Here is a 16529-nt window from a genome sequence, read left to right on the forward strand (position 1 = left end):
CTCTATTTTAAGACATGGTCTCCCTAAGTTGCCCAGGCTGACCTCAAACTTTCTATCCCTAGTCTTTTTCCCTCTGACCAGCTTCATCACCGAGCTACATTTAATTCATCGGTTTTCTCATGTTGTTTGAAGTTTTATTCATGCAGTTCCCCCTTCAGTCAGCACATTCTGAGGCTATTGCTCAAGTACCCCATGTTCCACAAGCCTTCCCTTTTGTTTCCAAGCAGTTAGTCCCTCCACTGTTTGTGGCCTTGAATCACTTTGTCCATTCCTCTTTTAGGGTACTTTGCTGGGATTTACCTGCTTTAGGTAGCAAGTAAATGGCTGATAAGGATTAATTCTGTAGGTCGGATATCTTTCTACATATGGCCCAGGCATTCAACACACAACAGGAATTAAGTTCAAAGTTTGTAGTGAATTTTATTGCAACTTTCTCTTACTCAGGCACCACTCAGCAACATAATAAATGACCAGTTAATTCAGTAAGAATTAAAAAGAGTTTGCAGAAATTCTCACCATTGGGCCTTTCTTGTGCTGGCCTTGTCAACACCAAAGGTTTAACAATAAAAATGGAAAACATCTTTGGGGGGTTTAACTAATGAAATCCAAGTAAATGTCTTAGTTATTAATCTTAAGAAAATCTCCAATACTTGGAAAGTGTATGAAAAACATGTACCATTGAACGTTTTTCTCTAATAAGTGAAGTTTTTCTTGAGAGCTGTCCATTCAGGGTTGGAGTAGTTATGCTGCTGAAGAAGAATCCTCAGGCTTCTGCTGGCAGATGCACAGGTGACAAGAATGACATTGTTGTTCAGAGTGAAGAAATTGAGTGTAATTTCCTCCAGGGGAAAGAAGGTGTCTTTCCTTTTTGCCTGGTCTGCAATGTTGAGTGGAGCTGAAAGGCCACAGGTCTCAATAGGCAGCCTGATTGTGTTAACAAAAACTTAGTTTAATTACAAAGGATTCCCCCCACCCCCGCAGGCTATACCATAGTTGCACTCCTAGCTCTTGTGCAAATTATCTTCATGATTTGGGGCAAGTCATTTGCCTCTGACACCTTTTGTTTTTATTTCAATTTATGTATTCTGTCAATATTGCACCAATATATTTTTTTCTCACAGTAAATTAATTTCTTTGAGGGCAGCAATATAGATACTGTGTGCACCCTTTACCGCTACTTGTCTACTATACCCAAGAAGCTTATCTATGCAAGGGTGTCAAATTAATGAATATAAATATGAGAACCACCTTCTAGAAACAAAGTGTTTTAAAAAAAACCAACCTGAATGTTTTATGTTAATCTAGGACAGAGGGTAAGTGCCCCTTTTAGTAGGCCTCTGACTACTTAAGAACAGCATCTATATCATTCATAAGCATCCGAGAGCCACAACCACCTTTTATTTTACATTGATGAGAAAACATCCCAGATCACAGGAGAACCTTTATCCCAGGCTTCTCGTGCATCCTCTGGAAAAGTCCTCGTGGAAGCAGTGAAGGTGGCTGGGACCCTGAGAAACACCTTTCATTTTTACAGTTAACACAAAGCATGGTTTGGTGTCTGTGCTTTCACAGGAGGAAAACAGTGTGTGCTATATATATTTATATCACTGATTTCCTCAACCTTTGGTGAACAATTTTATAAGCATTTAGTCCTTAGTTGTGTGCAAACAACCTATAGCACGTATGGGCACAGGCAGCCCACAGGGAAGTTTCTGGACTCCTAGTATTCTCCCTGTTAGCACCCAATTTCAGTATAACCTCAAAGTCCTTGCACCAGCCCCTCTGGCCAGTTGTAGGCAGCATCGCACCCGCATTCTGGGCATCCTTAGGTAACGAGCTCATATACAGGAGAAGCCAAGCCAGTGGAAGAAAAGCAAAATGAGAAAGGAAGAGAGGAGAGCCACAAGGACAAGGACAAATGGCCTACAACTAATAAAAATGAAGATGGTTTTTCTTATGTGGTTTGCAAAATCCTTTTGGAGGCAATTCCAAAAGAAAAGTTTTAAAATGGCCTAATAACAGAATCACTTCAGTAAGTGTGTGGCTTTCCAAGGGCATCTCTTTAAAAGAAAATAATCATTTGATTTCTATGAGTTATGATATATTTGTTTTAAATATGTATTATAAAACTAAAAAGCACTTTGAACAATGATTATACCTATGAATATAAGGTAATTTGTAGGTTATATGAATGAGATGGAAACATTCTTAATTTTATAGTCTGAGGACCAAATTCAGTGCTGGGTACCTCTGCAACAGCCACCATTAAAGACTTTGAGGCTTCTGGACACTTGATGAGGATCAGAAGATTAAGGATAACAAAGGTGCCAATAAATGGCACAGGCAATTCCAAGCTTGCTTTACAGAATATATGGGCGTCTGGGTGAGGCAAAACAGGTGACCCATTTCAGTTTTATTTAGAGAGGTAGCATAGGTTGGCAGGTATCAAACAGTTTTTGTATCTCACCAGCCACATTTACATCCTGGCTTTATTTACCCTTTGTAGCTGAATAACCCTCTCCAAAGTATTTAATTTCTCCAAGGCACAGTTGCCCTCCCTGTAAAATGCCTAGTGAGTCTGCCTGGCAAAGAGTTTTCAATAAACATCAATTTCTCTGAAAGGGCGTTAGCGTCAAATCAAGGGTCACAATCCAATTGTATATTATGAAACAAGTTTAGTGGGTTGCAACTGGCATATTTTAAAAACAACATCAAAATGCCTTGTACATAACAGCACATAATGTTTCATTATGTCTCTGCTGAGTTTTGGTATAAATGCATTTTTTACTGTGGGTTACAGCCAAAAAGTTTCAATCTCTGCTCTACAGAGAAATGTTCAGGTTATGTCAAAAAAGCCTTTAAAAGTGCTGTCTTTATTCAAATGAGCCCCTAAAAATGTTCAGATCTTAATCAAAGCATTCCTAACTTGTGCAATAACTGTAAGACTTGAATCATAGAGAAGATAAATTTTATCTGACACTATACAGCATTAAATTCAAATTTAAGATTGGTTTCTGTGTCATACTGACTTATTTATACATATAAGCACTTTATAGGTATATCATTTATAGTTGATTAATTTCTATAAAATGTTGGCTATTATGTTCTATTATGGGGGGAAATGAGATAAAACTTCTAAATAATTTTAATAAGGCTTTTTAAAAAATTACTAACTTGCCAAATCATGAAGACTGTTAGAGTAATATTCCAATCCTGATCACAGCAATAAAAGTGAGAGACTTATGTGAGTACAATGGAGTACCACACTGGCTCAGTAAAAATGAGAAATTCCAGAACAAAACGTGAGCTACAAACACAGGCCTCCTTTCTCCTTTAGGTCCTTTTGAGTTCCTAGTGCTGCCCCTAAGATGGCATGCAGGAAACATGGGCAATCTGAGGTTGACAGAGTAGAGTACTATGCAGTGATGAAGAAGGGTGGGATACTGGAAATTACAGAATCAAATGACACAGCTGAATCTTGACATAACTAACTACATTTATCATTTTAGCTGACTACCTGGACTGGTCCTATCAGCAACTGAGTTTAAGAATCCTGTTTTAATGCCGGTTGTGGTGGTGCATGCCTGTAATCCCAGCTCCTGGGAAAGCCGAGGCAGAAGATTAAAAAGTTTGAGGCCAGCCCCAGCAATTAGTGAGATCCTGTCTCAAAAATAAAAAATAAAAAGGTGGGCATGTGATTCAGTGGTTTAGTTCCCCTGGATTCAATCCCCAGTACCAAAAAAAAAAGGCTTGTTTTAAATATTTGAGTGAGCACTGATCCTGTTCAGGTTTGAACAGTTGGTGTTAAAGGGATGGGCCAGAGAATAGAAAAGAGTTGGAGTTCAAAACGACCTTATAGGTATCCAATATCTGATACTGGATCATAACCTGACCCTTAAAGTATTTCTTTCTTGGTATTATTTGAAAGATACAGGTAAATAGATAACATTTGATGCTTCGTTAGTGATAATCATAAATGGTGCTTTGTCCCACTGGAATTTATTGCTGAGATTCAAAGAGTATGTAAGAAAAAGCTCTCTCACAGAGGTGAAAGGTAACATCAGTAAGTTATTAAAGGAAAACTCGGCAAGAAAGAAGCTAAGTGATGACCACTCAGCCCCCTGATGAACTTTGACTTCTAGAAAGACACCTTTTGGGGTGCAGGTGCCCATTCTGTCCTCAGAAAAGAGTAAAGGGCAAGGCAGAAGGCAGCTCCCTCCTATTTCAACTGAGTTGACAGTACAGAGTGACTCTGTCTAGAATTTTACATTCTTTTCTAGATTTAAAACCTCCTTGCTGTTTGAGACAGAAAGGGGGGGTTCTGTCTGTGTTGGCATTAGCACCACAAGTCCTTTGCTGGGTCTGAGCCTTGGCATTGGGCTCTGTCATCTTCTAGAATGTGGACAAAGGTAAGCCTGAGTGCCACTTTTTGGAGGAAACAGCAGCTGTGGAAAGTGAAGGAACGCACGGGCGAAAGCAAAGCCGGGAAGAGGAGTGTGCTACAACTGAGGTAGAAAGCTGGCTCAGTCCTCCAGTGGCCACCTGAAGAAAGGGTGGCTCAGAGCCCTCTGTGTGGCGGCTACATCAGCTCCTCAGAATGAGACGCTGCCCCAGGATAGGCCCTTGCTCTTTTCCCCTCTGCTCATTTTCAGACCAAACATTAACGATGTTCAAAATACTTGGAAATTTTTTTTCTTTTTTTTAAACTTAAGAAATTATAGGACAGGGTGATGAAAAATGGGAAATGATAAAAAAGATTCTGAGAAAAACCTTCACTATACATGGGTAGAATTCACCCCATAAACCAAGGACTTTTCCAAAATTATGAAGAATTGACAGCAAAGGGCACTAGGTCTCTTTGAGATGTGAGGGGAGGATGACAGAGTGAGCATGGTGGCTGGCTGGTAAGTCTCCTACCACTTGAGACTCAAGGCAGAACCTAGAAAAGAAGCCAGGGTCACAGAGTAAGATATCTTAAAGAGAACTTAGTATAAGAAAACAGAAGGAGTGGCCTATTAATTTCCTTCACCAGAAAAATATATTTGGATCAAACTGCAACTGGGTTCACTGAATGGGCTCCATTATGTAGCTCACCTGTGCCCCTTGTGAGGCCCTGACTTCCCTGTCTGATAAACAGGGCTCCTGAACTCCCATTCTTTTCCTAGATACCAGGCCTAAATAATCCACAAATACACTTAGCCTTAAGATCTGCAGTTCATTTCTATACATCTTAAGTTCTTTTCAGCGTTACAGATTCAGTTTTCACATTTCTAGGCAGAAAATTTGTACCTCGGCCATCTTTAAACTTGACCTGACATTACCCACTCTGAGCCAGGCTCCTTGATCTCTAACATCAACAACACCCAGCAAACAAAATACAACCACTTAATACGGTTCAATTCCACTTGGGCATCTAGAGCCACTGTCTTGATACATGATGTTCCAAAGCTGTGTGTCCAACAGCAGCAAGGTGCTTGTTAGGATAGATACGTTGGCACCAATAATACTGAAATTGAGTTTTTAGCTGCATTTTTTGTCACTTTGGCTGGGAAGATCTGGACAGCTGGAAGTGAGCTTCTCCATCATTTTCTGTTTTCTTCTTTGTATCAATTTTCCACCTGTGAAGCCCAACACCCCACCACCAAGTGCAGCTGCAATTCCTGCCACTTTGAAGCCTGCAAGGAGGCCAATCGGACCCCCCACCACTCCTCCGATGAGTGCACCTGCCACGGGCAGAGCTGCCAGCTTGTATTTTGCAGCCTGTAAAAAAATAAATAAATAAATAAATAAAAATTCAATTTAGAAATTGAGTGGAGAATATCTGCCTGTGGTGATGTGCATTTTCCTCTCATTACTCCTGGCAATGCCACTTTAACTCTTGGTACATAATTAACCTTAGAGATTGTAGTGTTGGGGGAGAAAAAAAGTATTCCACAGGTACTACAATTGCTCCAGATCTCAGGACTTGGAGAAATGGGCTACAAGTAGATTTTACTTGTAAAACAATCAATCCACTAACTAGTTGGCTTATTTAAATAGTTTCCACAGCCATAGATTACATAACCAATTTTTTTATGATGCACAGAGATTATTCTATACTATGAACCTAGGTATTCAAATCCACATCTTATGGAAAATAGATGATCCCAATCCATGCATGCGGTCATGTCCTTACACTTTTGATTCTTGCTCCTGCCCCCCTGCTCTCCCTGGACCTCTGCAGACATTCATTCCCTCATGACACCAAATGCCTTACACTCGGCCTACTGTTTATTCTCTTTGAAAAAAGAAATTTTCTTTCCTAATAGAACGAATCTTCGAGTAGAATATTACAACCATTGATTTCTTGCACTACCTATGTGTCATTTCTTCCTTATTTCCTTAATTGCTGGTTCCCTCAACACTGAAGAGAGCAGATCAATTGGGTTAATACTAGAGATTCCTGGGAGCCAGAGTACCATTGATTTGTCAGCAGGAGCAGAATCTTACCTTCCCCAAGTTTTTGGTTCCCTCTTCAACATTCACAGCAGCACTGTTGACATGGTCTGCAATGCTGTCAATCTTCTCCTGCTGAGACTAGATGCAAAGGAATTATGAGTGAGTGCTCCTGCTGGGGAGCGGTGGGACGCCAACACACACTATTTTAATTCCTGTAATCAGGGCCCCGGGTACTGCAGCCTTGCAGTCTTAATAGCGGTTCATTAATAGCATCTGATAAACCATGTCGAAAGCACAAATTCACTTTCATGAAAAAAAGAGGGGGACTTAATTATTGGGTAATAAAAGGGTGGCACCTTCATAGCAAAAAGCATCTCACACTGAAATTCATTCAAACATACAAACATATTATTGTTCAAATGAATCCACTTTCCAGGAGGAAAAAAAAAATCCAAATAAGCATTTATATGTTATGTTGGGTTTGATGGGAGAAAAACAAAATCAAACAAGAAAACTCCTCCCTAATCTATCTTCTTTGAAGATTCTGTTTAAATCAGGCAAATTTAGAAATAAAATGCCCTTCATCCAATAAATATAAAAAGTGTTAAGTTTTAGGAATAAGGCTATGATATGATTTGATCTACAATGACATCTTTCCACTTGGGCTATTCAGGAGGGAGCAGTGAATGAACCTATCATCCTGGGTTTCACACCTGTAGCCAAACATCAAACATTAAAAAATCATGATGAGTTAAACTATTTCAGGTTGAATATATTAATAAAATATATTAAATAGCAACACCTGTGCTGACACAACAGCAACTGTGGCTGTGGCCCTGGGGCAGGAATGCTGAGGTAATGGAGAGTATTTTCCTCTCTGAAGTGTGAAACCCCACAACAGTGCTTTTGACAAGAGGTCACTGGGCCTCTGCCCTAACACCTCCAGGGATAAGAACAGATCCCTCGCAGGAACACATGCTTATTTTAAAATCAACTTATTCAAATTTACATAGAATGATGTGTACTCATTTTATCGGTGCAGTATGATGAACTCTGACAAATGATAAACCCCTATAATCACCCATGCAACTAACCACCATCACAATTAGCATGGAGATTATTTTTGTAATTTGCAGGAAAAAAAGAGAGAGAGAATCCCTCTTTGATTCCAGATAAATGCCTTCTACAATGAGCATGAAATAATTCAGCTTGAATCCTGAAGTATTTGATTGCCCTTATATAACTGACCTGCTCACTTATACTGAGGGAGACATAAATAACACTCTCCTAATTCCAATCAACACTTCACTTGTGAACAAACAACACGGCTAATTTTTCCCATCGTTGTCTCCTATTAGCATTATTGATATTCCGTCCCTTCCCAGTATGTACCTTTTATTGTTGGGCCTTTTGTGGTATCTTTTCATTATAGGATTCTCCACCACTATCTTGATACCACAGTACAATCCCTTAAAAAGTCCTTTTTCAGTTTTCTTTGTCTCAGTCAGAGACAAGTACAAGAACAGTTCTTAAACTAAGTGGGCCACAAAATCACCTGTGGGGCTTCTTTAAACACAGATTGCTGGGCCCCACTCCCAGTAGGCCTGGGGTAGAACTGAGAATTTATGTTTCAAATAAGTTCCTGGATGAAGCTCATGCTGCTGATTCTCAAACTTTAAAAGTCAGTAGTACATATGATAAGAATAAGGGCATAACCTCTGGTCAGATATTCTGTGTTCAAATTCTCAACATACACCTTTGGACAAATTTCTCCGGCTATGTGTCAGTACTCTCAGCTATCAAATGAAGATAATGCTATTTATACCTCATGGAGACGAAGGAGAATAACATGAGATGTCTTCAAAGCATGAGGAGAAGAATCGAAGAATTCATCCTGACCTTCCCAAGATAAGTGTTCACTCTCATTTTCCTACCAAAAAATATATCGAGCTTTTTCCTATGATGCTTGAAAATTCTAGGGCAAACATTAGATCTCTCCTAGCATTCACTTGTTGGCTTTTTGTTTTTCTCAGACAGTAAAACTTTTAAAAGTCAGCTTTCTTTTTCTGATTCTTAGAAGCAATGGATATTAGCCAGTGCTAATATCCATCTTGCCTGCATTTCTGACGCCCTAGCACTGTTTCTGTTTGGGACACTCCAGCACCCCCTACTCCTGCCTGAAAGAGTCTATGCTAGCAGATAAATCACAGGGGTAAAATCCTGTCACCAACCTTTGCATCTTGATGAGCTGAGGGTAGAAGAACAATAGCCCATGTTCTTCCTTCCCCACAGCCGCAAATAATTTTTGGCCAGAGGGAGGAGCCTACCAGGATTATTGCCATTTCCATCTCCAAGTGTGATCTCAAGGCCTCAGGGAAATACTTCTAATGCTCCTTTTTAGGATATTTTAAGGGTATTGCAACCTTATAACTTTTAAAGTTAAAGTGAAATTTTAAATATCATTTTCATATTTTTAAATGAAAATCCTTTGGAATAAATTGAGAAAAGACTAGAAGAAAAAAAAAGTCAATCCTAGGATTACCAATTATTTGAACTATTACACACACCCTCTATGTCTGCAATCCCCAGCAATGGTGAGGCCTGTCTTGCCCTGGAGTAGCCCACATCTGCAAGTTCTATTCACTGGCCCCAGAAGACTGAATAAATCTGGGGGAGGGGAGATAAGGCAGAGAGTAGAAAATCTGGGATCAGCAGGCATCCTTTAATTGTGTGGCTCTACCTTCCTCTTCCCCTACCTTACTTGGTTTGAATCCTCAAACGGCCCATATCTTCAGATTCTGCTTCATAAATAAGGAGGACTCAATGGCACTCACAATGATTACGGTTTAGCATCAAAATGGTATCACAGAGTTGTCAGTCACTATCAGTAGAATGCCAAACTAGACTCCATTCAGAGCTGAATCTGGGCACATTTCTCCACTGTATCTGTGGCTCTTTATGCTGGGCCACAGACACACGGGCCACAGACACACCAGCCACACACAACCTACCCCAGCCTAGAAAGCCAAGCTCCTATGGCAGCTCGGGTCCTTCTCATTCTATCCGCCAACTCCCCCTCTTAGCTTCGGATGTGCTCTATGTTTGTCTTCATCCACCTAGGCCTCCCACATCTGTCAAACTTCAAACCCCTGCCTGGTATTTTATTCTTTGGCACTTAAAAGTGTTCTCAGCATTCCTTTAACAATGAGCTAAGCCATTTATGAGGGACACTGCAGTGCTTCTCAAATTAGAGTAGTGTATAGATTCCCTTGTAAAGAAAAAAAAATCTCAAAACTCCGAGAGTATGTCCATGGATTTCATTTTAAGGAACACTGACTTTCATCTCCCACTGGCCTGAAAATAACTGAATCTTGATGAATAATAGGGGCTCCTAAGATTCTGAAGCAAATGTGATTTATCAAATTAATACTTTAAAAGAAAAATGCAATTTGGGCAGATGAATTAAAAACTAACAAGGAATTATTTTTTCCTTTAATGCTTATTATGAGTACTTGTAAGCCCAGCATCCTCTATATCAAATAATAGTAATACATTCAACAAATCCATTTACATCAATAATAATGCTCTTCCTTGGAGAGTTAGTTGTGCAATTTTATTAGTGTGCTTGGAAAACTATGAGTTTTTTTTAAGAAGACTCCAGTATTTTCCTTTATTCCTAAGTTCCATATTTATTCATATGCAATCAATCATAAAATACACAGAGAAGCTCAGAAACACACATATCAGCACTATGATATTCAGGCAGAGCACAAGATCATATTGGCCTAGAATAGAATAGGTGATAAGCAGAGTAGAGAAGGAGGACACTGACATAGGGGGATTCAGCAGTGGACAAGGGACTAAAGGAACTCTAGTACTAAAATGTCTGAAGATAATGTTGATACAAAAGTAGAATTTATGGATGGGGCCAAGGGATCCAAGGGAAGGACAAATGCAGAAATGCAGGTGAGGTCAGGGGAAAGGGAAAAGGATGGGAAGTAATAAACATCATCTCATTTAGTCCTCCCACTGGTTTTATAACGCCAATTGTTGCCCAATAATATCTTGAAGATCATATAGGTGGGTAATAAATGGAGGAATCTAATCTAATCCACAGTTTTGTGTATCCAGAGTAAAACTGCACTTCAAAAGCTGTAGGGAATAAGGTAAAAGGTAGAAGTCAAAACAGTATCAGCAGCAAGGATGACATGCTGTCAAGCTACCGGCCTGGAGTTCTTTAAATTCTCCTTGAGTAGAAATAGGGCTGGTTACAAGAAAAGGCAGTAAAGGTGAATGAAGCAGGGCAAATGAAGCAGGGCACCTAGTAGATATTAATTTGTTAAAATTAACAGGACCAACCATGCTTTCATCCCTCAATGGCTTTGTAGGTCCTCTGTGTTGTGCTCAAGTACAAATAACATAAATTTACCATTTTAACTATACAATTTAGTGGCATTAAGTACATTCATAATGTCGTACAACCATTACCACTATCCTGTAGGTTCTTTTTATACTATTCTCTATTCTTCATTGAGCTAACCATAGTACTACGTACACAGAAAGTGTTCCTTAAGTACGTGATTAATTTGCCTAGATACTATCATGTCCATGTGACGATAACAAGAGGATGTGGTCACTTTGGTTATGTTCCCAGGTCATTCTGTACCTAAATGGAGCTTCTGTGAATCTTTGGCCATGTGGTCATGAGAACTCAGTCACTCTGGGAATAATAATCAGGGGTTCTCCTTTGAGCTTTTGCCAAATAGCATTCTGCTCATGTCCTTGTACACATTATTATAAATAGGACATTTGTATAGAGCTATGGCTATAGATGGCTACAGCCAGAGTCTTCCTGCATAAATCTTCCTTGGGCTGGGGTTAGGAGCTGCTTATGTAACACAATTAAACATAACTGTTTAATGTAACTGTTAGATGGCTATAAACTTTCATTTTTCTTTCATGTGCCTACCCCATTAGAAAGGAAATGTATTTGTCTGGAGTGAGAAGAACTCTGTACATGTTTCCTTTGTTTTTTAAATCAACTTGATTGAGGTATAATTTACATACATTAAAACACATAGTTTAAATGTACAGGCTGATGGCTTTGGCAAATGTATAAATTTTATAAACTGCATTAGATTCAGAAATTATTAGTTACAATAATTGAATAAATTTTGATTCTAACCAACATATTTTTGGGGATTCCCTGCTGTATGTAAATATATTATTAGATTATACAGATACCTAATCCAGAGACTTCCAGCATTTTGTTTCTTCTGACTTAGAGGCATCAGAAATAATTCAAATGATTTATTGCATTTAATTTTAGTCATTACATTTCAAGCAAATATCCATAAACTAGGATATAAGCAGAATAAGGGGTGAAACTGGAAAGTCATATTGCAAAAGGAACACAAATGAATGGATTCTTAAGAAGTGAATATATGGTGGGGTGGGGTTGGGAGAGGAAAGTGATACAGGTCTTACAACCTAGAAAATCTTTTATATGAAAAAAAGTCCAGTGGCTTGGTATCTGGCTCTAGATGGTAAACGTACCAAAGAGTAGTTATCATAGAGCAGAGCTTACACATGGAAGACCTTCTGACTCCACACCTCCACATGGCATGGTAGAAACATCAAGTATGCCTGCACTGTAATTATGCAAAAAGGAGCTAAAAGACCCTTTGAGAAGTTGGGATGAGAGTAGTGGTGTTAGATTAGTTGGCCTTAATTTCCTCCCATTCCAATTCTGAGGTTGTATTATTTAGGCACTTAAAGCCTAGGGAAACCCTACTTAGAAGAAGGACAACCCCCAAATCATGATTTGATCAAAAATTTAAAATTAAACCTAGACAGAAGGAGAAACAGGCTAGTGCCTTTGTGGACATACATATATAACACACCTACTCATGTATTCTAAATTCCCAAAATTCCTAGCAAGGAAACTATAAGAAAAATAATGTTTCTTTAGAAAAGTTTAGAAAAATAATGATAGAAAACCTATTTTCCCCCCAAAACTACCTTATGCTCCCAAATCTGTTAACAGCATTACTGGGGCTTGATTACACAGAATAATGCCATAATATTCCTTATCTTTGACTCTATCTTCCTCCAATTTCTGCTTAGTCTTCCTAGAAATACCTCCCACTATTGTTGCCATTGCTCCAAGTTAAACTCCTACAGCTGATTCTTAACTAGTCATTCCTGCCCATGACCTTATTCTCTCTTTTCTTTTTCCATTTTGTCTTTTTTAGATATACATGACAATAGAGTGTATTTTGACATATTATATATACATGGAGTATAACTTATTCTAATTAGGATCCCATTCTTGAGGTTGTACATGATGTGGAGTTTCACTAGTGGCATATTCACATATGAACATAGGAAAGTTATGTCTGATGCTTTCTTCCACCATTCTTTACCCAGGTAACAGTGGCCTTTCTAAAGCACAGACTGGATTACAACTAACCTGCTCAGAAATATGCAGTGACTCTGTAGTACCTATAAAGTAAAGCTCAAATTCTTTGGTATGGCATATAGTTCCATCATAGTTGGCCCTCACTCTCATTGCCTGCCCACTATACCTCATGCTTTAGTTTGCAATATTTAGTACTCCCGGACAGGCCATGCGCTTCTCAACACCTTGTCTTTGTTCAGCTGTTTGAAAGGTGCTCCCTTATACCCCCCTGGATCATTTCCAAATTTCTGAAGGCTCATGAGAATGCTACGTGCCTTGGTGAAGCTATGCTTCGTGCTTCCACCTTATAAACGTGCTTCCCTCCCTTGGAATTCAATGCTGCATCTTGGAATAGATGATACTTCTCTTCATATCTTATTTTTGCATTTAGTCATTATGCTCAAAAGCTCAGTTTGGGGGGTTCAAAGTTTATCGCCATCCACTGCAGAATCCCCAAAAGCAGACAATGGGTTTCATTTATTTCTATATTCAACATTGTCAGATTCCCCAGTACTGAGTATCTAACAAAGTGCCTTTATTTACATTATTAAATAGAACTGGAATTTGAGGCTCCATACCAGTCTTAAAAATTATAATTTTTCTTAAAATTCTAATCAGGAGCACAGTGAATAATCAAAGTCTCTAATTCCAATACCCTACCAATTCAGAACCAAAAACAGTTATATACTTACATTCACTAGGAGAGAGAAATCAGTAACCAGTTGACTAAGTTCAATTAAGTCCTTAAAAAGAGAGAGAGAGAAAGTTACTTATTTTTATGCCTCACAGTTACCAAGAAAAAAATAACTTTTAACATACCGCTTCTAAAGTTTCCCATGATTCTGCAGCATTTTGATCTCGAGGAATTTCAGGCAATGCATATATCTGAGTCAAACTCTGAGAACTAGCTTCATCTTCAGTATTGTGAAATGCTCCTGGATGAACACAGACTCATGTTTGGAATTTGCTTTTCAGCAAGGACACAGCATGAATCAATATCATACAACAACTGCCATGTAAAATGCTCACAAATTAAATTCAGGCTAATAGTAAGTTGATTATTCTATGAAAACAGAATTATTTATCCTTGGGCAGCTTGTTCCCTTGGTTAGTTAACACACATTTTTTTTTCTCTATCTAGAAAGACATCTACAAAATGGCTACAAATACCATCTATCCAATCTGAATAATTAAAAATAAGTACAGAAGAGCCAGCAAAAGGAAACTAATCTATTTGGCCAATATTCCATGAGGAGACACCCCCAATGTTTCACTGCTAAATTTGTAACCTTTTATTGGTTAATTTAGTAATAAATATCAGATATACAAGGTAATAAAAGCAGGGGTGAAGATGTAGCTCAGTGGTGGAGTACTTGCCTAGCACACATAAGGCCAGGGTTTGATCCCCAGTATTGCATCTACTGATGACAATGAGTTTGTCCCCAAAAGAACATTTTTGTACATATTGTCACAGTTTCCTTACAGTCATTCTTCTGGTTCATTACTCCACTGTTTCCCTTATTTCTTTCCTGAGTTTTAAAAAGCCTTCAACCCACTAACACTTTGCTTATTTAACACCGCTTTATTGATAAATTAATTTACAGTAAAAACTCATCTTCAAGTGTTTTGTATTTCCTCATATTGGTTTCACCAATCTTCCATTCATTCATTTGACATTCATTACATGCTCTCTATAGCCCAGTCAGTATGTCACAGTGCTGTGGACACTATAAAAACAATTCTGAGATTCTGGCACAGCAGTGCACACCTGTAATCCCAGCAACTCAGGAAACTGAGGCAGGAGGTTCAGAAGTTCAAGGCCAGCCTCAGCAACTTAGTGAGACCCTGTCTCAAAATATAAATTAAAAAGGGTTGGGGATGTAATTCAGTGGTAAGGCATCCCTGGTTTAACCCCTGTATCCCACTTACCCCCTCCCCCCCAAAAAAAAAGTTCTTAAGAGGCAACATTCTGTGGCTGTTAGGAGGATGGGTCTAGTCAGAAAGACTTGGGTTAGAATCTTGGTTTGGCTATGTACTAGCTCTCTGACTTGAGAAGGTATTTCATTTCTGGCTTATTTTTCTCATTTGTAAAATAAGGTGACTGTACTTTGCATAGCACCTGTCTTATATATAAAAGCAAATCCTCAATAAATAGTTGCTACTACTACCACTGTTATTACTGCTATTATTAGTACAGCTTACCATAAAATGTGTGACAGACCAGTTAACAGTAAAGTGCATTCAGGATAGTTTGTAAGAACTATGATGTAGGTTTCTGCAGAGTGCTACGTGAGCCCAGTAGAAGCCCACAGCCTTTTAGTCAGGAGAGTGGTCAGAGAAAGCTCTGAGGCTGAAGCCCAAGGACAAAGGAATAATAGAGGTGAACTGTGGTAAAGGTGCAGGAAGATGCAAAAACTATTTAGGTCAGGGGAAAAAAAAAACAAAGCAAAACAGGATTTGGAGCTAAAAGAGGATCCGTGTAGCTGATACATAGACTGAAAAGAGAAAAGCAAAGATTGAGGCCACGTGCCAAGCTGAGGGTATTCACGGCATTGTAATCATGTTAAAGAGTTTCGTCTTTCTCACAAGATCACTATGGAATCGTGAAAAGAAGTTGGAGACCACTGGGAAGTGGGAAGTTACTACCATCAGATTTTAGATTTTAAAAGGAAGCTAAAGCTACAGTGTGAAGAATACATTAAGGATGGAGTTGAAAGGTGAAGAAATAAAAGTGAAAAACCAGTTGGAAGGCCTTCCAATATGTCCAGTGCAATACTTGCAGCTCTAGAATAAAGACAGTAGAAATGGAAAGAAGAAACCTGAAATTTTATTTTTTCCTCTTTACTTCAAGCTCAAAATACCTACCATGTTAACATTTTCTGGCCATCCATTAGGTATTGTGTTTGGTACCAGGGATGGAAAAGTAAATAAATCACTATGCCTACTCTCAAAGAACTTATATTCTAGAAAAGTCAGACATGCAAAGAGATAATCATAAAACAATGGGAAAGTTCATGATATCTCCCTATGCAGATGAACAGAAGACATGTACATTTTATGGGCATTCCAAGATGGGGGTGGCATCTGATCCAGCTTGATGTGGTATGAAGAGGGAAAGCTTCCTAGAAAAGTTGATACTACTGGTTGAAAAAGAGAGGAATATAAATTCTAGATAGAGAAACTTGATTGAACAAAGGCCCTCAAGAAAGAAACAATATAGCTAATGTAAAATTAGCAGTTTAGTGTTAACAAAACATGAAATAAAAGACACAAGTTACAAGAATAAGACATTATAGATGATCGGGAGGGACCTTGTTGACCAGGTAAAGACTCTAGACTTTATCTGGCAGACAACAGAGACTTGCTGAAGGTTAAAAGCAGATTTTGAAATGACATGATGACATGTGACCTGATCTACTTTTAAAAGTCAGCCCATATTTCTTTTGTTTCCTTTTTTCAAAACCTGTAATTGAATGATATCCCATAAAACTGCATTACTACAGTTATCTTCAAATTTATGAACACTTTACCTCTCAATAAAAACTGATTTGAACTGCATAAAAAGGACATAGTCAGTAGACTGAAAAGTAATTTGTAGGTTTATCAGGATTGACAGTGTTCTTTTAATTTT

The 16529-nt window shown here is 38.6% G+C and overlaps 1 protein-coding gene and 1 long non-coding RNA gene across 4 annotated transcripts in view; both read right to left on the reverse strand.

Annotated features, from left to right (window-relative positions):
- Positions 1-395: 395 nt before the first annotated feature.
- Stx17 (syntaxin 17) overlaps positions 396-16529 on the reverse strand; it is a 56654-nt gene continuing 40520 nt past the window's right edge. For all 3 annotated transcript variants that reach the window (XM_015492269.2, XM_048783305.1, XM_048783303.1), the window contains exons 5-8: positions 13718-13833; positions 13591-13641; positions 6490-6576; positions 396-5760 (exon numbers count right to left, since the gene is read on the reverse strand). In XM_015492269.2, the coding sequence (XP_015347755.1) occupies positions 5521-5760; positions 6490-6576; positions 13591-13641; positions 13718-13833 (494 nt within the window). In that variant the 3' untranslated portion in view covers positions 396-5520. The remainder of the gene's footprint in view (positions 5761-6489; positions 6577-13590; positions 13642-13717; positions 13834-16529) is intronic.
- Positions 9183-13584, reverse strand: LOC125610683. Its single transcript, XR_007340683.1, has 3 exons — positions 13212-13584; positions 9441-9445; positions 9183-9194 (listed from the first exon to the last, which is right to left on the reverse strand). It is a non-coding gene; the product is annotated as an uncharacterized LOC125610683 (long non-coding RNA).

This window comes from Marmota marmota, unplaced genomic scaffold (genome assembly GCF_001458135.2).
Source record: "Marmota marmota marmota unplaced genomic scaffold, marMar, whole genome shotgun sequence".
Classification (NCBI taxonomy): Eukaryota; Metazoa; Chordata; class Mammalia; order Rodentia; family Sciuridae; genus Marmota; species Marmota marmota.